The sequence below is a fragment of the Syngnathoides biaculeatus genome, chromosome 2 (genome assembly GCF_019802595.1).
Source record: "Syngnathoides biaculeatus isolate LvHL_M chromosome 2, ASM1980259v1, whole genome shotgun sequence".
Taxonomy (NCBI): domain Eukaryota; kingdom Metazoa; phylum Chordata; class Actinopteri; order Syngnathiformes; family Syngnathidae; genus Syngnathoides; species Syngnathoides biaculeatus.
In genome coordinates, this window is record NC_084641.1 from 5,956,131 (window position 1) to 5,978,294 (window position 22,164).

General features: G+C 40.1%; 2 protein-coding genes across 7 annotated transcripts in view; both read right to left on the reverse strand.

Annotated features, from left to right (window-relative positions):
* Positions 1-1,170: 1,170 nt before the first annotated feature.
* LOC133505728 (histone lysine demethylase PHF8-like) lies at positions 1,171-9,169 on the reverse strand. The gene is made up of 8 exons (XM_061829130.1): positions 8,792-9,169; positions 7,203-7,480; positions 5,638-5,723; positions 5,402-5,528; positions 4,721-4,881; positions 2,982-3,123; positions 2,332-2,420; positions 1,171-1,296 (listed from the first exon to the last, which is right to left on the reverse strand). Exons 2-7 carry the CDS (start codon positions 7,307-7,309, stop codon positions 2,381-2,383), a joined length of 663 nt encoding a protein of 220 aa, XP_061685114.1. The 5' UTR covers positions 7,310-7,480; positions 8,792-9,169; the 3' UTR covers positions 1,171-1,296; positions 2,332-2,380.
* Positions 9,170-10,388: 1,219 nt separating this feature from the next.
* Positions 10,389-22,164, reverse strand: part of wnk3 (WNK lysine deficient protein kinase 3) — a 55,109-nt gene continuing 43,333 nt past the window's right edge. For 4 of the 6 annotated variants that reach the window (XM_061829087.1, XM_061829097.1, XM_061829107.1 and 1 more), the window contains 2 exons: positions 18,904-19,067; positions 10,389-17,374 (listed from right to left, as the gene is read on the reverse strand). In XM_061829087.1, the coding sequence (XP_061685071.1) occupies positions 16,826-17,374; positions 18,904-19,067 (713 nt within the window). In that variant the 3' untranslated portion in view covers positions 10,389-16,825. Of the gene's footprint in view, positions 18,789-18,903; positions 19,068-22,164 lie in introns of all 6 variants that reach the window. The other 2 variants (XM_061829076.1, XM_061829116.1) reach the window with 2 other exon arrangements.

Here is a 22,164-nt window from a genome sequence, read left to right on the forward strand (position 1 = left end):
GTAAGTTTCTTTCGGCTTGTCCCTTTCGGGGTCGCCACAGCGTGTCATCTCAGATGAACGCACATATGTTTGGCACAATTTTTACGCCGGATGCCCTTCCTGACGCAACCGTTCTCAGGGAGTGGAGGCCCCAGTGGGATACGAACCCACAACCCCTGGTTTATCAAACCAGTGAATCGCAATCGTGCTCTTCAAGCTACCTCACAAAAACAGTCAAAGAGTCAGTCTACCTCTTTCCGGGTCCAGGTGCGGAAGGCATTATTCAGGGCTTTTGCACCGTGAACCAGGTAAGTGGCCGGGTGTCTGCGATTTTCTCTCAAACCTGCCAGACAGAACATTGAACGCTTATGAGAGAAAACTTGATGAAATCAGTGGTGAGGGAGTGTGTGCATTTAACATGTGGGCATTTAAACATTACCTCTGAAGGTATCAAGAAGGTGCTTTCCCACATACCAGCACACAGTCTCAAAGTTGGGAAACTTAAATAAGTCTGCTGTGCTCAACCTTTTCTCTATTTCATATGCCCTAAAATATAAGCAAAGGAAAATGTGCTTATTTCATTATGACCAGTTTAAACTTCTCTCTCACCGAGCTTTTTTATAGGGAATGCATACACAAAGAGTGTATATGAATAACATTAAATGAAGTTTAAAGAAACGAACCGAAGCTGCATGTCGATATTAAGACTATGCAAAAAGTTTCCCCCGAAGGCCAGACAGTCCACTGGAGTAAGCACGGCATGAATCCACCCTGGAACAAACATCAATTATGTGTTCACAACTGCAACGAATTTGTTTCCTTATTGAATATGGTCAAATAGAGAGAAGGACATAGCATAAGTGAAAGTAATTTGTTCTTGCTTACCTGTTGGAATGAACAAGGTGTTTCCTTGTTTGACAGAGCACTTGTAACACATGTCAACCTGGTCTCCAAAGAACATCTCATTCTGATTGGATGAAGAATTCCACCGCTCAAAAAGCGCCAGGTTGGCAGGTGTGGGGGATATTAGGTAGAATATTTTTTCTCCCTGCGTTCACGGGAACATGGAACGGGTCTTAAAATGAAATTTGATTAATATGAAATGTTAAAGTCAGAAGTTTTGTCCTCACCCGTAAAACATGATACCAAACTGAAGTGCCTCCAAAGTCAATGTGAAAGTCTGTGTAGCTATCCTTCACTCCCATTAGGCAGTACTTCTGCACATTGGGGCGCTCAAACACAGACTCCTCGGGCCAGAGGTTCTCCACCCATGACAACTTCCGCACAATCTTTGGAGTCTCCACCAGGTTTGAAAGCCTGAAATAAAAGCAAGAGTTTCTATTACATGTTCCTAACACTCACCCCTTCTATCTATTAACTTTAGGGCAGGGAGATTAATGGATTTTATTGTACATTTCTCCATTTGACAAGAGAGGGGCCTGGCTCAGAGCAATCACAGAGTTAATTATGCTAAATCTTGACATAGTGCCCATGTATACATTATGCAAAAGCACTAACTTAAAGTGGAAACCTTGGTAGGTGAGGTAGGTGCTCGCAAGCTGCAAATAATTTGCTGTTGTTACCCCTTCATCTCCACAACTGTACAGGACTAAAGACTGAGCTGGAGGGGGTGCGGTCTTCAATCCATGTAGTTTGACCGTTTATTATTGACGATCTTGTTTACTTATACTATATTGCCAGAAATATTCACTTGCCTGCCATGAGTTAGATAGAAATGACATCCAAGTCTTAATCCATTGGGTTTGATATCAGTCCACCCTCTGAGATTATAGCATCCTAATCTCTTCTGGAAAGGCTTTCCACAAGATTTAAGTGTGTTTATGGGAATTTATAACCATTTTTCCATAAGCGCACTTGTGAGGTTACACACTAATGTCAGACGAGAAGACCTGGCTCACTGTCCCTGCTCAGATTCATCCAAAACGGGGTTGAGGTCAATCTTATCCACATCAAACTCTCTCATTCATGTCTTTACGAACCTTGATTTATGCACCGATGCACAATCACGTTGGAACAGGAAGCGGCCATCTCCAAAATGTTCACACAGAGTTGGAAATTTCTGAAATATTAGCCTCTGAGCTCTAGTGAAAGGAACCCTGAATGCTTTAGCATATCAAGAGATTTTGGACAGTCAAACAGTTTGGGTCTTATCCCTTCCTGTTCCAACATCTCTGTGCACCAGTGCACGAAGCAAGGTCCAAAAAGACATGGATAAGAGAATTTAGTACAGATCAATTTCACTGGGATGTACAGAGACCTGTCCAAAACCTGACCTTTTGGGTTGATTACAGTGAGCCAGACCGGCACGTCCAACATCAGTGTGTGACCAACCTGAGAAATGTGCTTCTGGAAAACTGGTCAAATTCCAATAAGCCCATCTCTAAACCTTGTTGATAGCCTTCCCACAAGAGTTGTCATAGCTGCAAGAGGTAGACCAACATCATATAAATATTAAAATGGGATATCACGTGTGAGACATGGCAGGTGAGCGAATACTTTTGCCAAAACACCATACATAGGTTTTGACAAAAGGGGATTTTATACTGTGGGAAAAGATGTTTAAAACATTTTTAATGCCTTTTCACAAAGCAAAGGGGAAAAAAAAAGGGAAATCTGATTTTTCTGCAAAACAAATGTGATTTAACGTCATATCGCCCGGCCTGGATCAATTTCAACAAATTGAAGAATAGCACAACACAACAAATCAGAATCTTTATATAGATGAAATGTTAAACAAGCAATAGTAAATTTCACACGGATCTTTTTGTAAAACTGTATAGTGATGTCATAAAAAGTCCTATTTGAAAAAAGTTCAACTAAATGTGTCCTTCAACCTTTGAGTTGAGCCCAGACTCGTATTTTTTTTTGGGGGCGGGGGTTACAATGTTTCAGGAAATCACCCAACAAAAATGTCTCAAAATGTAGTTATGTCTTGTCCATCATAAACTAAGTAAGGTTAGTCGTTAAGCATGTTTAAGAACCTGGTTTCTGAGAACTCCAGGCTGATGACATTTAGCACTCTGTCTCTGTTGGGGCTGTTGTAGTATTCAGTAAAGTCACTGAGTCGCATCTTCAAGTCACACTGTCGAGAGACATCAATCACGTCAATCTCCTTGTCCGAACCTGCAGACACAATTAACAGAGCCGTGTTCTTGTTCAAACATACACAATGGTACCTTGAAGTTTGAAGCTGGTGAGAAAAATGCTCCAAAGTTGGGACTTATATTTAACGAGTAACTGTCATCATACAGGCAGCACAGCATCTGTAGTGTTGGTCTCTCAGTTCTGAGGACTGGGGTTCAATCCCGGCCCCACCTGTATAGAGTTTGCATGGTCTCCCCGTGCCTGAGTGGGTTTTCTCCAGCACTCTGATTTCCTCCCACATCCCAAAGACATGCATTAATTGGAGACCCTAAATTCCCCCTATGTATGATTGTGAGTGCAGCTGTTGTTTGTCTCTATGTGCCCTGGGATTGGCTGGCAACCAGTTCAGTGTGTACCCTGCCTCCTGCCCGATGACGGCTGTGATTGGCTCTACCACTCCCACGACCCTCGTGAGGATAAGCGACTCAGAAAATAAATATTGTAGGCACCACCTGGGTTACTCACTCGACCTCACTTCATCTATCAAAGGATCAACTTGTGTTGTTCTTTGCGACATTTTCTTTAAAAAAAAAAAAAAAAGGGGGGGGGGTTACAGCCGTGAGAGGAAAAAGACCCAGATAAAATTTCTGTAAAGTATGCAGACTTAAATTCTCACAAGATACATCAAAGCACCTTTATCCAGTGTTGCTCAGTATTTCAGTGTCATGATACCTAAGAGATGACTATTAGTGGTCAATTGGATGACTGATCAAGAGAGTTGCGTCATACATAAATTTCATACCACTGTTTATGCTTTATATTGGTAGAGTACCTTTCCATGTTTTGTTACATTGCCATTGTGAATCAACTTCCTTCGAAATCTTAGTTAAGTCCATGTCCATTCTCCAAGCCGCTTATCCTCACAAAGGCCGTGGGAGTGCTGGAGCCTATCCCAATTAATTTGGGGCAAAAGGAGGACTACACCTTGAAATTGTCGCTAGTCAGTCCCAGGGCACATATTGACACCCACAAAAAGTAGAGAATAAAATATAGATTAGGAGGGAAATCTAGGATTGTCACATCCATTATGAGGGACAGAAATTAAAATGTCAGAATTCTGAGAAGTTTAGGTACATCACACTTGAACATTGGATGTATAAATATGGGATAAACTGTCACGATCATGAGAGAAAAAAAACCCAAAAACCTTTCAGCCTCTTGAGACTCTGCATCTGATTTAGTGTTTTTATTTTTTGTTTTAATATCTTATCTTCAAGTATTTTTATTTCTTAAAGTTTAATTGTCATCTGTTTGTCGCACTTAGTTTTCAGATGTGGTTGCATTTAGAATACACTGATCTGATGGCCTTTTTGTCATAAATCACTGATCTGATAAATGACAAAAGATATTTACTCCACTTCGCCATGATTTACAGTATATATTTTAATCCAAATTATGGATTATTTTTACCCATCTTGCGAGTCTTTTGACGTAGTACTGTAAATACCTTAAAGTTGTTTAAAAAAAAGACTGGAATGAATTATGAAAACAGATCATTATCACAATACCAACTAGAATTCGAACCCGTTTTTGGTCGAACTTGGAAGTACCACTGTATTGGGAGGGTGTGAATTACCAATGTAGTGTTCTACATCGCTGACACAGAACGATGCCGGCGGCAGAGTCATTCCAAGGCCGTCTCGCCTGAGCACCATGACAGGAACACTGAATGAATGCTCCTCAAGAAACTCCACTGTGAGCTGGGCCCCAGACGGCTTCAGCAACACTTCATCTGCACTGTGAATGACACAAACGCACAGGTCGAAAGTTGTTCGGCTTGTCTCCTTTTATAACCCTAACCCTATGTGTGTCATTTGGGGGAAAAAAAAAGAAACCTTACCTAACAACAGAGCTGTTTTTTAAACATTAGTGGAACTGCTGAAGACAAATGCTCCATCAGGCTTGCTTATAATAATGAATCTGCTCAAAATATTCTGAATATACTTTTGCCACCCTGTTCTGTGACGTCTACATGCTGTGTTCTGACAAAAAAAAAGGATATCTGTAGTTGTTTGTGCCTACTGGAAGATCACCTCACATTTGTATGACACTTTAATGTATGCTTCATTGGCATTTTGCTGTGTCATGTCAGTTTAAAACTCTGAGTACGTTTCTTTAAGTGCAATTACACAGCTGTTATCTTTTTTGTACAGTTGTATAATAGTTAATAACATTATAGTGTTGTTTAAAATATACTGGTAGAAATTATTAGCACTTTCGTCCTATGTCAGAGTGCATTTTCCATAGAGAAGCATACCTCGGAAAGGTGCGACTCCGTAGCTCTCTCACAAACTGCGGGCTGCCTGTTTTCACCAGATGATTAGGGTCTCTAACCCCAACAGCTGCACCATCTGCTTGCTTGCTGCTTCCACGGCGTTTACGCACTGTGAACATGGAGAAGACAGGAAAATACAAAGAAGCGCAGCCGGACAACTGTGTGCAACGGCTCAACACTTCCAGTTCCACTTTGAAAAAAAAAAATGTTTTACTTACTGACAGACGGTCCATGTGTGAGCTGACAGTTGGGGCAGTGATAGAGATCAATCTCTGTTGCTTTGTCTTCCTCTACTGCTACACAACTATAAAATAACAATAGAAAGTTTTTAATATTTTACAGTGTGGCAGTGGTACAAAAAAGTACTATAACACCTTCGTTAAGAAAAAGTAAAATAGCGTTATTTTAGGAGCATCTGCATGTAGTTCTTCCTTTAGGGAGGTTATTAGTTTGGCCCATTCAAAGTTTCAAGTTAAACTGACAAAAAATATACATTGAAAAGTCAGCTCGGTTTATACTAACAATTATAAATGCCATAGAAGAGCTAATAGAAATTAGCGTCAATGTTATAATAATTATAAACTGAGGGACTTAGCAATAATGCGAAAAGCAGATGCGTATGTATACATTGAAATGGCAATATCTCTCTGAATTCCACTAATTACCCAGGCTAAACTTAGCTTTAGCAGCATCTTTTGCAACTCGCAAATGGCAGTTTTTTTCCCCCCCAGTGAATAGCTCAGGATAGGTTCAAAACAAAAACGTACAAAAAAAAAAAAAACAAAAAAATTACTAAAAGACTAAAAATCCACATAAAATCCAAAAGGAAAACTATTTAATATCTTAGTAGAGCATAAATGTCCATTGTTTGAAGCTGTGGCTCGGTATGCAATGAAAAATAGCATTGGAAGGCCACTGAGTTATTACACGCATTGTTTACAGTCGGAGAGATCATGCATTCATTTTCCATACTGATTATCCTCACTAGGGCTGCAGGCGTTTTGGAGGCTATCAGTCCCAGCTATTCTTGGGCGAGAGACTGGGTACCCCAAATGCAGTCAAATAAAAATATACTGCATACTAAAAGCTTATACAGTATTTTGTATGGGCAAAGTAAATCATGCATACATAACTCATGGAAAAATTCATTAAAGCTCTTGGTCAGTTTTTTGTTTGTTTCTTATACAGGGTGCAACTAAAGGTACATTTGTTTGGACAAATAATAGTAAGGAAAACAGCTCATAAGAGTTCAAAAGTTTAAATCAAACTAGCAATTTTCTATGGTTTTCTTGATCATAACCAAATTCATATTGAATAATACAATTAAGCTACTTGGAGTAAAGAACTGCAAACAACAAACAGGGATTACTTTACATACACTATCACAAGAAGTAGAAGAAGCATTGAGGCAATGGATTTGGACATTTACTGGGGCAGCAAAAACCCCAAAACAAAACTGCAATTTTTGAAGGACCAACAGTTGTAAGAGAGAGTTCTACCTTGATTAACAATGTGTAAATGTCATTCAAATTATTGTCTGAAAAGGGAGAAGGTGAAGGGGAAGGATTTGAATACGTTTTAACTTCTTAAAACCCCACATTGGACTGGCACTACATGGGAGTTTCAGGATGGGAATTTTGTATTTCTGTATTGTATTTTGTTTATATTTCTTTGTTAATTTTGGTACAACGTGTTCAATATAAAATCAAACTTTGAATATATAAATAATGAAACTGTTTTAAGGAGACAAATATGATCATGAGCATTAAGAAGGAACACTTACCTCCCATGGAACCAGTCTTGACAAATGTCACACTCTATCATGAAGCGAGTCACATCATATGGTAAACGGCACAAGCAGTACACTGGTACAGAAGCCATACTGAACATGTAAGTACGTGTGTGCGTGTGTAGAAGCTACTGGCATTCACTGTTTAAAGTGAGTGTCAGGATTTGCAAATGTCCAATTCACAAATGGAACTCTTGTAATGCTACCAATATTTCTGTGCTATATCAACATGCAGACTGGCAAAGACACATCCACAGGTACACCCAGGAGAGCTGGAATATAAAAAGAGAACATTATAATAGGTTAATAATAATGATGGGTAAACACACAGTAAGTACGCTTTAGGTGTTTATCTGTTGAGGGCTGGCTGGCGGAAGTTGTCACTCAACGAGTTACACTCTTGATCACAATCTGTTTTTTGTGTTTCACTGCTTTCATGAGACTTTACCACTATACACCACGATTGATAAGACTTTTTTTGAATTCATGATTGACATATAATGCAAGTACACATAACTTTCTCTGTTAACATTTCCATAATTTATTGTTAAACATTTGTCAAAGACTTGTAAGATCGCTTTTCAAATGCACAAGATCATTTGTATGTTTTCAATGCATCTGTTAAATGTAATGCAAATTGGTTGATTTGCTTATATTAACTTGGCCCTTGTCAAGGTACTCCTACCTGCCATGTTGGCTCATATTTTCCGTCAATTCTGTTGTTCCATCATTTTATTAATTACAAATGCCTCATAACTGTGCTATTTTTATTCGTGCCTAAGTATTTCAACAACTAATGGTCTCTTCGCGCATTCTCAGCTCTTCAACTTGTTTATTTTTCTAGCCACGTTGAAGTACGAAATTAACCACAAATTACCTGAGTGCCATTAGAAAACTGTTTGGGTCTTGTATTTATGCACGTACTTTCTCCAGTTACTTTAGGTTCTTCATTATTATCCGTTGTCTGTGTTTTTGTGTTCAGCCAGTTTTCCAATGATACCGGACATTTCAAATTAGGACAAAGATTAAGAAAGTCATAACGGTTTGACACTGCCCATATAGATGATTCCTTCTCAATATTTATTGCGGGGAAAATATATTTTTTTCATTGGAATTCTCGTTAAAATATTTGTCTGATAAAGCTCATCGCGTGTAAATCAACGTTTGAAATTTTACAAAAATAGGTACGTATTTGAACATAAATACCTCTAAGCATTTACGTTACAATTTACACCTGGGCTTACAGCTACTAATAACTCCAAACGATCGATGCGTTTAACCGCAAAATGTACCACTTCACCATATAGTACAAACCAAGGTAACTTTTGAACGGTTGGATAATGTGTTTCCAAAGTCGTACGAAAAATATTCTTGGCTGTTATTAGTAAATTCGCTCGTGATCTGAACGTTGTGATGCTAGCTAGCCGTGAAGTAAATAAACCACGCCGACCGTTCTAATCCACACAAAACACAACACATCGCCGAGGACCTATTAAAGTATCCTGTTCAGGTTTACAATTGAAAACAAAAGTGAGTAGCATCTTGAACAAGGGAGCTAGTTCAAGTGCGAGCTAGCAACTCACCAGAATGGCCGCCGCCGCTGTGGGAGTAGTACTAGTACTGAGCTTCTAGTATTCCCTACGCGAGGTCGGGGGCAACTGCGGCCTAATTATGCAACGAACGGCACTTGTATGAATTTCCTTGGCCGCATTTTTATTGAGCGACGATTAAATGGCTAAGTAGGACCGTCGCAACACATCCAAAATGGAAAGTCGGAAGCGACCAGAACCAACACTTTAGCTTCAATTTACAGCGTAGTGAAAATGCACTGACGCCATTTTCAAAGACAACAGCGTCACTGTTGTTCGCGACTGTTAATGTGTGTCCCGATAATAAAGTTTCCAAAATTCAAAATTTTTTCAAGGGGTTGATCAAACACTGATCTAAAAAAAAAAAAAGTCGATTTTTTTTTAGATCAGTGAGAAAAAGTGAGTGAGTGATTGAGAGAGAAAAAAATTAGTGATTAAAACAAAACAAAAAAAAAAGTCGTAAACTGACCACAAAAGGTCGTAAAATACAAGACTACGGTTGAAATTTCATTATTATCTATATAAATTTCGACTGTAACCGTAAAATTGACGCCTGCTTTCTTGTGGTATGCCACACCGAATATGGCTTATCCCGCAATTGGAGGACATATTCTGTCCCAAATTAGTTATCCATCAAGTTGTGTATAAAATAATAACCCATCCATTTTCTCCACTGCTTATCCTGACTAAAGTGGCGGAGGTGGTGGTGGAACGGTGGAGCCTATCCCAGCGAAAATAACTGCGGGCAGGAGGTGGGGTACACCCTGAACTGGGTGAATACGGTGTTTTTATTTGTGCTTTTCCCCCCTGATAAACCTATCGTGCATGTGATTGAGAGAAAACTGGAGTACTCAGAGAAAACCCCACGGAGGTATGGGGAGAACGTAATAACACCACACAGGCAAGGCCGGATTCAAACCCAGGTCATCCGAAATGTGAGGCAAATGTGCTCATCAGTCATACACTGTGCTGACAATACAGTACTGGATGCCCCTGCCCCAGGCAAGAAGTCATTACTAATAATAATGAGCCAATTAAACTGAACCACTACGGGAGTGTGCGTGACAAAAAAATTAGTTTGGCCCACTTGGTAGTGGTCCATTCGATCCAGGCAGTGCGTTGAGTGTATATTTGCGTTTTCTCGTCAAGTTATTGTAAATACATGCAGCTTCCCCACTTGAGATCCTTTCATCCATGGAACATTTCATCTCCATTTTATTCATTGACCAAGCAATGCTATCCTTCTGTCTATGATATTTTGGAGTTAAGTTTGACAGTTCATTTTGAAGTTTTCATTCCTTCCATTAGTCACTCACGATTGTGTACATTGGATGCATTGTCATTTGCATTTGGAGTAACGATTTTGAGAAAAACCTACAGTACAAAAATAACACGACAAAATACTGTAAACTACTGTAAGTGTAAGTAAGAACAGAAACATAAGACAGCACATGAAACAGCAAAGACTGATGTTGGACATCGTTTATTTGGATTAGTTACAAAACATAAATAAAATCAAATGTTGATTGTTTTACATTGTAGAGAGGGAAAATCACTCGCAACATACCGTGTATTTTTAGGATTTCCCAAATGTATTTCTTCATCGTTGGTTTTCAGTCATGCTTTAAAGGGACTCCCTTGACTTTTGCTGCGTCCATTCGGAAGTTGAATGAAGCCATTTTACATGATTTTAGATAATTGTGTTGAAACAGAAATGACGGTCAAAAGACGTGACACTAGCAAATGTTTTTTGCCTCTGGACGCAGAGAAATATAAAACAAGGCGAGATCCATGAAACAAGTATGAGAACCAGCGTTCTGATTTATTAGATCACAATATAACAATGAAACATCTGTTTCAAAATACAAAAATAATCTTTATTCATTTATTTCTAGATTTTGGTAACACAAACCCAGCTCCACACCATAAAACGTGATAATCAAGCTTGTGGTCAACAAGTTAGTATCAGAGATGACAGCAAAGGATCCAGAGAAATCACTGGTATATTTAAAAGATAATGCCAAAAGGAACTCCCAACTATTTGATCTTCTGAATCTTTTCCAGAAGCACTGCAAAATATGAATAATCCTAACGACTGTGCATGGCTAAATGAGTTGCTGAGCCAGTCCAATGTAATGTACTGTATCTGCTTGTACACTGTACTGTAGTACAAAGCATGTCTGCAAAACAAAGGGCTGGAGCTAACTTGTATTAACCTTCTGCAGTGTCTATTCAGTACGCGCAGTGTTCAGTGAACATCTTATGACAGTTTGCGGTCAGATAGCTTGATGAAGGGAGTAATCTCCCAGACACTCATTTCAAGGTATGACTGTGATGAAATGGGAATCAAATGTAGAAAAACACGACTTACGCACTTGAAAATGCAAAAGGCAAGATGGGCTGACAGGACAGAGTTGCCCAGATCATAATCACTTGGCAGTTATTTGACTGTTCCCAACTTGCTCTTTGCCACACCACTGCAATGTTTGATATGTTACGGCTAAAGTGGAAGGAAAAATGTCTGCTGTAAGTTTTGCTTGTGACAACCAGATGATTCTTTTTGTGCAATGGAAGAGACATTAGCTAGCTTTCAGGTTTTAGACATACTTTAAAATTCACAATATACCACAGACTTTATTAGGTACACCCATAACATCAAAATTCTACTCTCTAAATTTTAAATTAAAATTAAAAATTGTGTATTCTTTTGACTATACAGTGGTACCTTGAAGTTGAAGCACCCATAAAGTTGTACAAGTACAAATGTTGGACAACAATCCACACAAAAAGTCGGGGATATTCGGATTTCAGGTGAAATTTCCGGATGAACCTAAAATGCAGTATAACCTTTACAGGTGAGCTTGTTTTCTTTCAATACTCCTTGTACAACTTGCTCTTCTCTGATAAGAACCAGAATGTCAAAATGCACAACAGGAGTGAGCCATAAAAAAAATTACATGACGGCCACTAGTATTACCTTCCAGGATCTCTGTTGCAACCTTTTTGGTGACACATTAACATCATGGCCAATTCTTCTTGATCAATTGTAAGGTGTCATCGAAAGATGTCAACAAAGTGATGAAAATTCAAACTGAACCAGACTATTGATTCTAGCAGAACAAACACCTGCTGTGAATTTTGGCATTCAGTTTCTTGTTTGAGCTAATAGCACGTTGTGTAGAAAGTACTGAAAACTTGAACAACAGATCAAAATTTTAGAGAAGGTGAGGAAAGTAGTTGTAGGTGGTAGGTAGCTTATAGTGAGCTTTAAGGTTGATCCTGAAATTTCACCCGAAAGCCACGTCAAAAGTCATCGGAAGTGACACCATCATGTCATGCAAAACAACTTAGAACTGAACAGTTTTTTTTTCTTAGCGACATTTTCTAAAAGAATAACACGAGCATAAGCAGGAAGTAAGGGTTTAGGGTTTAGGTTGTTCAAAAACTTGAGACCAGTGTTTGCAAGGGTTATATTGTCACTCAGATGACTGCCAGTAGATGTAGCTGCTAGGTGATGTTTAGTGACTGAAGTTTCATTCCCGTTTGCTTATTTTTGCTTAAAAAGCCTCTCGGCCGCTATCGAGCAGCTTTTTGTGAACAAAGAAGGCGCACTGAGGGAAAGTATAGACTGCGAGAATAGCTTCTCACATTTTAGCTGCCACGTTTACCACTTGGTCAAGTGTTTCATGTGTGAGTTATGTAATAAAATGTAATTTTATACTTGTTTCACAATTCACAATGCTGAATTGCTATTTCAAAAACATTGGCAGTATGGTTGAAAAAGGTTTTAATCGTTTTGGATCTGGAAGGATTTATTACAAATAGTCATCTCAATGGGAAATTGTATGGTGTACTGTCAAGGTACCACTGCATGCATTATACAATGGACCAAATAATGATTGATCCCTCACTGATTTTGTACCTTTACCTACTGACAAAGACATGGATGGTTAATAATTTTAATCGTCGGTGTATTTTAACAGAAACCAATTATCTAAAAGAAAATGAAGAAAAATCACATAAAACAATATACTGTTCAAATAATTGGTGTAGTGGTAAACTCGCCTGACTTTGGTGCAGGCAGCGTGGGTTCGGTTTCCACTCATTGATGGTGTCTATATGTGTCCCGTGACTGATTGGCAACCACTTCAAGGTGTATGCTGCCTTTGGCCCAAAGTTACCTGAGATACACTCCAGCACTCCTGTGACCCTGTGGGGATAAGTGGCTTGGAAAATGGATGAATGTAAAATTAAATTATGTAAGTATGTGACCCCCATTTCTTGGTACTTGGGGGAGAAACCCTTGTTGCCAAGCACAGAGGACAAATATTTCCTCTCGTTGATCACCAGGTTTGTGCACATTTCTGGAAGAATTTTGAACCTCTCCTCTTTGCAGATACTCTCCAAATCCTGAAGGTTTCGTCCCTTGGCAACTTGAAGCTTCAGCTCTATCAAGAGATGGTATTTGAGCCTAGAGACTGGAGAGGCCACTCCATGACTTTCATGTGCTTCTTCTTTAGCCACTTTTTCATTGCCTTGGCTGTGTGCTTTGGGTCGTGGCCATGCTGGAAGATGGATCCACAACCCATTTGAAGTTTCCATTATAACATAGTGTTAGCAATATTTTTCCTGATGCCTGTGGCCCCAGGTGTCTTGAGATTATCAACAAGGTCAACTCATGTGGTTCTGGGCTAATGCTTAAACATTCTCAAAATCATTGATACCCCACAAGGTGAAATCTTGTGAGGAACCCCAGACCAAGGGAGACTGACAGGCATTTATTTTCTTCCATTTTCCAATGATCACACAAACAGTTGTCTCCTTCTTACCTAGCCTCTTGCCAATGGTCTTGTAGGCCATTCCAGACGTTTGCAGGTCTACAATCTTGTCCCTGTTGTCCTTAAAAGGTTGTTTGGTCTTGACAATGATGGAGAGGTTGATGTCTGATTGATTGATTGATTCTGTGGACAGGTGTCTTTATAAAAGCAACAGGCTGAGAAAGGTGTCTTTCATATAGCTCACAAGCTTAGATTTGGAGTCATGTACTTTCTTATAGTGAGAGCACTTGTTTTCTAAGTATAATTCTTTATTACTGGCTGGGGATCAATTGCTCGTTTGACTCAATAAAATTCAAATTTTGTCTTTTAAAAATATAATTCTCAATTTCTTTTAGATATTCTATCTTATCGCTGTGAAAATAAACCATTTTAGACTGCTCATGTCTTTGCCAGTGGGTCAATTTACAAAATCAGAGAGGGCTTAAATAATTATTTCCTGTATTATTATGGTTTTATGAATCATACTAAAAGCTGTTCTTCGTATTGCGGTTATATCTCAAGTAACTGTGTGAGAAGACTGACCTAACCTACACCAACTCAATATCGTCGCTGTCGGGCGGAAACCCCAGCACCACATTTTCTCACAAATCGATACTACTAAATTTAAGTAAGCCTTTTGTTAAAAAATATCAAGGCGCAATGCATCAGTGCAGGAGAATTGGTCAGTGTGTGCAGATTCATTTCTTACTATTACACTCAAGTCAGCTCACAGTTTTATTTATTGCATTACTAATGGCTTTATGACTTTTGAAAAATATTTTTTTAAATTAAAAATTTGGGAAGATAATGTTGCAAAATCATTTGTTATTATGGGGTCCACACATTGTCCTACCATTTTAATCAGTGACAGTATCATCAATTGGCTTTTTTTTGCATATTAAATTAACATTTGAACACAATTGGTAACACTACACTAAAATCAACACAACATCAATTTGGTGTTGTGTTGATGTTTGTGCGCACAGGTATATGATAGCAATAATCATTTATCCATGTTCCGTTCCGCGTGGTGGGGCCAAACACCGCTACCTTCGGGCGAGAGCCGGGGTACACCCTGATCTGGTCCCCAACCAATCGCTGATGGTAGCAATATAAAATATAAAACCAATTTGAATGATACCGTGTTTGGTAACTCAAGTACGGTTATATTTTTTCCCTTGAAAAGAAGGGATTTTGAAGATGCAAGTATTCCGCCTGACAGCGATGATATGCTGTACGGGTGAGCGTGTCCGTTTTTCCAAACTGTGATAAAACAAAGCAAATATGTCACACATTAACACAAACAATATAACATACAAAAGCAGTAATTAGCACTTAAAGGAACATTATTAATTACTGGGGTGGTCTTATTTATGTGCAATACATTTTTAAGGTTTATTTCACTAATGGATTGGCGTTTGGATTAATGAGCCCCACAAAAGAAATCCTTCCTTGTTGCTTTTGGTAAATCTGAGTTGTCCGTCTTAAAATAAAGCCTATTCTGAAACCCTATATATATATTTCTTCCTTTTTACATGGTCCACTGAAGCAGTCTGTGCTTGAGGCCTAACCCTTTGAAAAGATCCCCAATGAGTTTCATCACTTTGCGTATACAAAAATAGTTTATAACATACAGACAAATACTTACAATACATGCTGATCAATTTCCATGATCATTACTAATTGCACTTTTAAAATTGATCGTCCTTTCACTGCAAGCATTGACAAATGGAAAAGAAACATACAAGCAACATATATTTTGTCTGTTTCTGGAGGTGACCTTTTGATCAGTAAATGTTTTGTGAGAGCAGCGTTGCAAATTCTCTGCCACAATCTGTACACAAACACACACACACACATGAAAAAAACAAGACCCACAAAGATTCACAAAGCTCAGGTGCTGCGTTCAATGTCACCGACAAATTGTACATACTATAGAGCCGCTTATCTCTCACATTCATGCCACATTGCGTCAATATCCATTGCAGTTCACTCGTGCGAATGCTGATCTAAGACTGGATTAACATTACAGCTCTAAATGGCTATTTTCAATTTAGTGGCCATATGCAATGTCATAAATTCCACCAAGGGCATTGGGTGTATATATAAGTGGCACAAATATTAAAAATTACATCATGTTTGGTTGCTTTGGATTGACTCCTCCTCCCAGAAGTTTAAATTCAGGTAACCACCGCATGACTCATGATTTTCCTTAGTTTGCGTAACCTCAAATCTAGCATATTAACACCATATTTAATGGGCTGTGTTTTTGTTGTAAATTATTGTTGCAATCATATTTTGATGACATCATGCTCATGTAGGGGTAGATTTGATCTACTGTATCTTTATGCTGCACTCACATTGGCAGATGTCCCTTTCATATCTGTTTTTTTATCCAAATTTGGAAGACCTAATTATGGGTTGTGTGTTCTTCCTGAAATGCCGACAAAGCCCTTTATAAATCGGAAAGTAGTACAGTAATTGGTCTAAAAGAAATAGTAATACATCTCAACTGAGAGGCAGGCTTTTTTTTTTAATGTCGAGGTGGAGCTATTAGTCTGGCTTTCTAAATGAAGTTTAGTCATGTACATGGACAGTTCGGGTGCATTTTTACCAAATGAAATCTTTCCTCAGGATCTGATGCTTAGCTAATCGATGAAAAAAAATTTTTTAAATACTTTTTACGAGCGTTCATCTGAGATGGCACACTGTGGCGACCCCTAACGAGACAAGCCGAAAGAAACTTACTGACTTACTTTTTTTTCTATGAATGTGCTGGGATACCACAAGATGGTGCCAAAGACATTGCTAAAGGTAGTTGGTGTCAAGGAAGTATGATTAAGCGATGCATCTCGACTGTGACTAAGATTTTGTATGTCGGCGAGGAAGTTTTTCCCGTGTTGTTTCTTCAAGTTATGAAGTTTGCACCACAAATCCATGCACACTTCCTGTGCATATTTAAAAAAAATCGTTAGTTTTAACTATGGACATAGGAAATTACAAATTAAAAAAATATGGTGAGGGGGAATGAATTCCTTATGTTTTTTTTTTTTTAAGCTATATGCAACAGACCTTGGTTCCTATCATTACTGTGGTGTAAATCCAGCCTAATAATCTGAATGGATCTGCACCACTTCCTGCTCCAACTCATTCATTCAACTCCATTCTTTTCTGGCACCTTTTTTTTTCCAAAACTACACCAACCTTGTTTTCATTTCTGTCCCAGAAGAAGTGTGGAGACGGGGGCGTCTGTTGGGTGATTTTTGGCACTGGAAGGTACAGCAGCTTTCAAACAGGAGGAGGAGGAGCAGCAGGTTGAAGATGAGGAGGAACAAGAGCAAAAGGCCGCCCCGCTGGCAGTGCTGCTATCCGTGGGTGTGGAGGGACCGCTGCTGGGGAGCACAGACATAGCTGTGGCTGTCTGAGATGCAAGGGAAGGCAGCGGCGGTTGGCTTTGAGGCGACGAGCCAGGGGGCCGGACAACGGCCGGCGTGTGCACAAGAGACTGCGGGACTCGGGGCTGTTGTTGTACTTGCTTGCACACTGGGGCCTGCTGAAAGGTCATCTGCTGCTGGAGGTGTAAACTGGGCTGCATATGTGGCCCTTGGGCCATGTGCGCTTGGGCTAGAGGCCCGTGGGAGATGGACAGGCCCCCTCCTTCTATGTTCTTCGGGGGAGGGGCTGCCACAGACAAGCTGGTAGCAACTGGGGGTGCCTGTGGGTTCAGTGGGACCAATGGAAACCAAGCTGGTGGATCGGCCTGTATGGGAAAAAGTTGTACAATTTAAGGTAACATTCCTATACTGTAGTTTGTTCTCTTCCTGGTGTGACAAACCAAACGTCATTATTGTTAGACTTTATTTATTATTATTAGACCTACATCAGACTGGAAGACACATTTTTTCTTTCACAATTAAACCGCTGCATTAAAATTTTGTATTCCGATAACACCACATCTCATTTTCTTTTACAATCATTGGGCTTTATCTTGGCCACTCAAATGCGACTGGACACACTCGTTACGGTGGGGATGACATGTGTGGATCACGCTGACTGTACTATAAGAAGAAAATGGGACGTGTAAGTGGTCACCAGTGCTCAGGTGCTCCAATGTTGGGGGAAGATGTAGCAGGCACAAATGTATTGTGACTGTCAACTCTGCGTATAGCTAATGATGGGGCCGTGCTAACCTCGACTGGGGATATTGTGAGTCGGTGGGGGGAATACTTGAAAGACCTCCTCAATTCCACTAACATGCCTTCCCATGAGGAATCAGAGTCTGGGTTCTCTCCTATCTCTGGCGGTGAGGTCACCGAGGTGGTTCAAAAGCTCCTCGGTGGCAAGGGTGGATGAGATTCGCCTGGAGTTCCTAAAAGCTCTGAATGTTGTTGGGCTGTCCTGGTTGACACGTCTCTGCAACATTGCACTGACATCAGGTGATGTGATTTTGTTGGCTTCATCGAGCCGTGATCTCCCACCCTCCCTGGACTGCAAATGAACCACGGGGTGTAGTTTGGACTTCTGATGCTTAACAGAAGCAACTGTGCACCATCATCCATGACTACTGATGACTATGACTACTTTTTATGACGCTGAAATTATAGGTTGATTTTTAAAATACATTTGTATGCAAACAGTGTCCTTAAGAGAATTAAGAATTAAGATCATAGATAAATTATGAAAAGTCCCATATTTTAACTATGTAGACCTACAAAGAGTGAATCTCTAAAATTGACTTAGTATAAAGGTGGAAGTTTCATTAAAAAAAAAAAAAATCCATCTTGGTATTGTCATATGAGTGTCCATAAAAGGTCCATCAGACAGCTACTGCTGTTTGACCCAATTTTGTATCTCTTTTGTGCATACTTGGCTAAAACCGCCTCCTTTCCTCTGAATGGTTACCTCTGTGTAGCCCGCTTTTGAGACCACACGCGTTTGTTATGTAGTCAGCGCTAGCACGGGAGTGGAGCGGTAGGCGGAGATCTTTGCTCGTGATGTAGGAAAGCTTGAGAAACTGGAATGACCTGATTTCAGGCCTCTTGGTAGAAAAAAAGTCAGGAATGTGTGGAAGAATTTAATTCATATTTTACACGTATACTGAGGCACCATCCGTCCATACATCCATCCATTTTCCAAGCCGCTAATCCTCACAAAGGTCGCGGGAATGCTGGAGCCTATTCCAGAGAGAATATTACATCCCAAATAATAAAAAAAGTAGGTTTGTCAAAATACGGAAACTTTCATGTTGATGTACAAATCCTTGTGTGTGCACGTGTGTGTTGATTGTACCTCCATTGGCTGGGACCAGCCTCCAGACTCCTGCACCTGCTGAATGTGTTTGATCTGATTGAGAGAAGGCTTGGGTATGGTTTGGCCCACAGCTTCCTTTGTCCAGTTATCAACCAACTTGTGCAGTTCATCTGTGAACGTGTTGTTCCTGGCAGGGCTTTGATCTGGACAACAAATGGCACATGCACACAATCAGCTGTGTCTCTCTAATAAACACATCAAATATACACACAGCAGATTTGGTTTTCACAACTGCCTTTTAAAACTGATTCACTGCCATTGACGGCTGATGAATTCAAATACTGTCTCCATGTTAACATGGAGAACGCAGTGTTAAGGTGTGGTGTGAAGTAAACCTAAATAAAAACTAACTAAATAAATAAATAATGACGTCCAAATGCCTTGAATAGGTTTTTCAGGTATCTTTACTTATTATCCATCCAAAGGTATCTGTATTCCTGATGAGTTTTTACTTTTATCTCGGATATCTGTTGCTCCACAGATGAAAACAAAGATATGGTAAAGCTATTTTGTGTCCTGTGATTTTTTTTTTCTCCTCAATACAAACACTATGCAAGTTGATGAAAGAGGGTTGTAGCAAGTGATTAAAATGTGCACTATACATATCCATCCATTCACTTTCTGTAGTGCTTATCCTCACTGGGGTTGTGGTTAGGTTAGGGTTGCTGGAGCCTATCCCAACCCAGTAGAGGATATTCTTTCAAGGATTGATATGTTGAGATATAATAGAAGATATGTCCGCAAACTTTTAATACAATAGGGCTCACAAATAGGCAACAAAACGTAATGTACCCTGGAAAGTCAATGCTAGCCCTAATGGTTGGATGTAAATATTTTGCCATCGTGGGACTGTTGTCTGTCTTCATGTGCCCTGCGATTGGCTGGCAACCAGTTCAGGGTGTACCCTGCCTCCTGCCTATTGATAGCTGGAATGGGTTCCAGCACTCCCGCAACCCATGTGAGGACGAGTGGCTCAGAAAATGGATGGATAAACACAAATGATAAATATATGAGAAAATGGCACCATCCATCCATTTTCTTTGCCGCTTATCCTCACGAGGGACGCAGGGAGTGCTGGAGCCTATCACAGCTGTCAATGGGCAGGAGGCAGGCCACATCCTGAACTGGTTGCCAGCCAATCACAGGGCACATAGAGACAATCAGTCACACTCACAATCACACCTAGGTGCACTTTAGAGTGTCCAATTATTGTTGCATGTTTTTGGGGTGTGGGAGGAAACCGGAGTGCCCGGAGAAAACCCACACAGGCACGGGGAGAATATCCAAACTCCACACAGGCGGGGCTGAGGTCAAACCCTGGTCCTCAGAACTGTGAGGCCAACACTTTAACAGCTGAGCCACCGTGCCGCATAAAATGGCACATTTCACTTAATAATGAATGAATTGGTCACTCATTCATGAATTCCTTTTTTAGACAAAGTATTTTTCTTAAACTCACATTGTGTAGATAAGCACAAAACTGCCTTTTCCTATTCCAGCTATACCGGGGCAAAAGGAGGGATACACTCTTCACTGGTCGGCAGCCAATCACAGGGAACAAACAACCATGCCCACTCATATCCATACCTACGGGCAATTCAGAGAGTCCTCATTTAACCCACCCTGGGTGTTTTGGGGATGTGGGAGTAAACCAGAATTACGACATGAAAATATTACAAAAATAGCAGGTGAAGATGAAAAGGACACAAAGAAGAATGTTTCTTCATGTTGAATAGATGCTAGCTGTGTGCATATCAGTAAGTAATGTCAATTTAAAAAAAAAAGAGGTACAGTACTATACAACACTCATTCTTGAGAACACTACATTGGCTAAACTACACTGTAATGAACAGGAAGGCCAAACAGCGCACAGACAGCCCAGTGTGTAACTATTTGCGTGATCTTGTACAAATCTAGCTTTCAATGCTAATGAAACTGAGCATACGTGATGTCAGCCACGCAGTTCCCACAAAGCAATGTGGAATTTTCTTTTGCAGTACTGTAATTAAAAAAAAGGGTGTTAACTATTCATGAAAGGTATTGTAATAAAACTTAAGTATAGTGTGACATTTACACCTAAGTCCTATCCATTGCCAGGAACAAGATGGTTAAATTATTCTGACATTACTGTAATAAAATAAAGCATGTTGAGCTATTGAAATGTGCATTGGTGAAAATGAGCCATGACTGTGGTCTTAATTCTGCGGGAGTCCATTTTTGTCATTTTGTCACTAACCTGTTAATGTGTGACATTTTCAGTAAATTTGGGAGATCAAATCTCTCAATGTGTAAGAGAGCGAGAGAGTGAGTGGAAGAGATAGAAGCAGTCAATGTATGCCCCGGCCCGAACAGGGGAAAAAACTGGAACAACTGTCCTGGGCCCCTGGCTGTCCCCCACCCCACCTCTCCGCGCCCCCAACCGCAACAAAGGATTACTGGAAATCTCCGATCGCACCCTGTGTGGGCCCACGTGCATGATGTGGCTCTTTTCACCCATCCATCCATTTTCTGAGCCGCTTATCCTCACTAGGGTTGTGGGAGTGCAGGAGCTAATCCTGGCTGCCATTGCTTAGAATGCAGGGTACACCCTGAATTGGTTGCCAGGTAATCGCAGAGCACATGGAGAGAGACACTCACAATCACACCTAGGGGCAATTTAGAGCCTCCAATTAATGCATGTTTCTGGGATGTGGGAGGAAACCCACGCAGGCACGGGGAGAACATGCAAACTCTACACAGGGTGGTTGCCCCAAACATCTTCCAGTAAACTGTTATGGAAGCCATTGTGCTCTTAGGAACCATCCCCTGCCACATTGTCTCTGAGCGCTTCAGGCAGTTACTTTGACCTCATGACTCTCTTTTGCTCTAATATGCTCTGTGAGCTGTAAGATCTTTTATGGACAGGTGTGTGACTTTCCTTATCAAGTCCAATCATTATAATCAAACACAGGTCGAGTAATGTTGGTGTAGAACCACTTCAAGGATGATAAAAAAATGGACAACAGCCGATTTAAATATATGAGCTACGTGTGCTACGTATATGTGTGCGTACGCTGTTATAACTGGACTATGTTCAGACTTAAGCTAGATACAGTACATGATTTGCGTTTTAATCAATCTACGATAACATATGTGACTACAATTTTACATTGAGACAGCGTAGAAACTTATAGCATACACAGCAATGTTTTTCCACATCAATATGACAGCTCGCTGATATGCAATTTGCTTCATTAACTA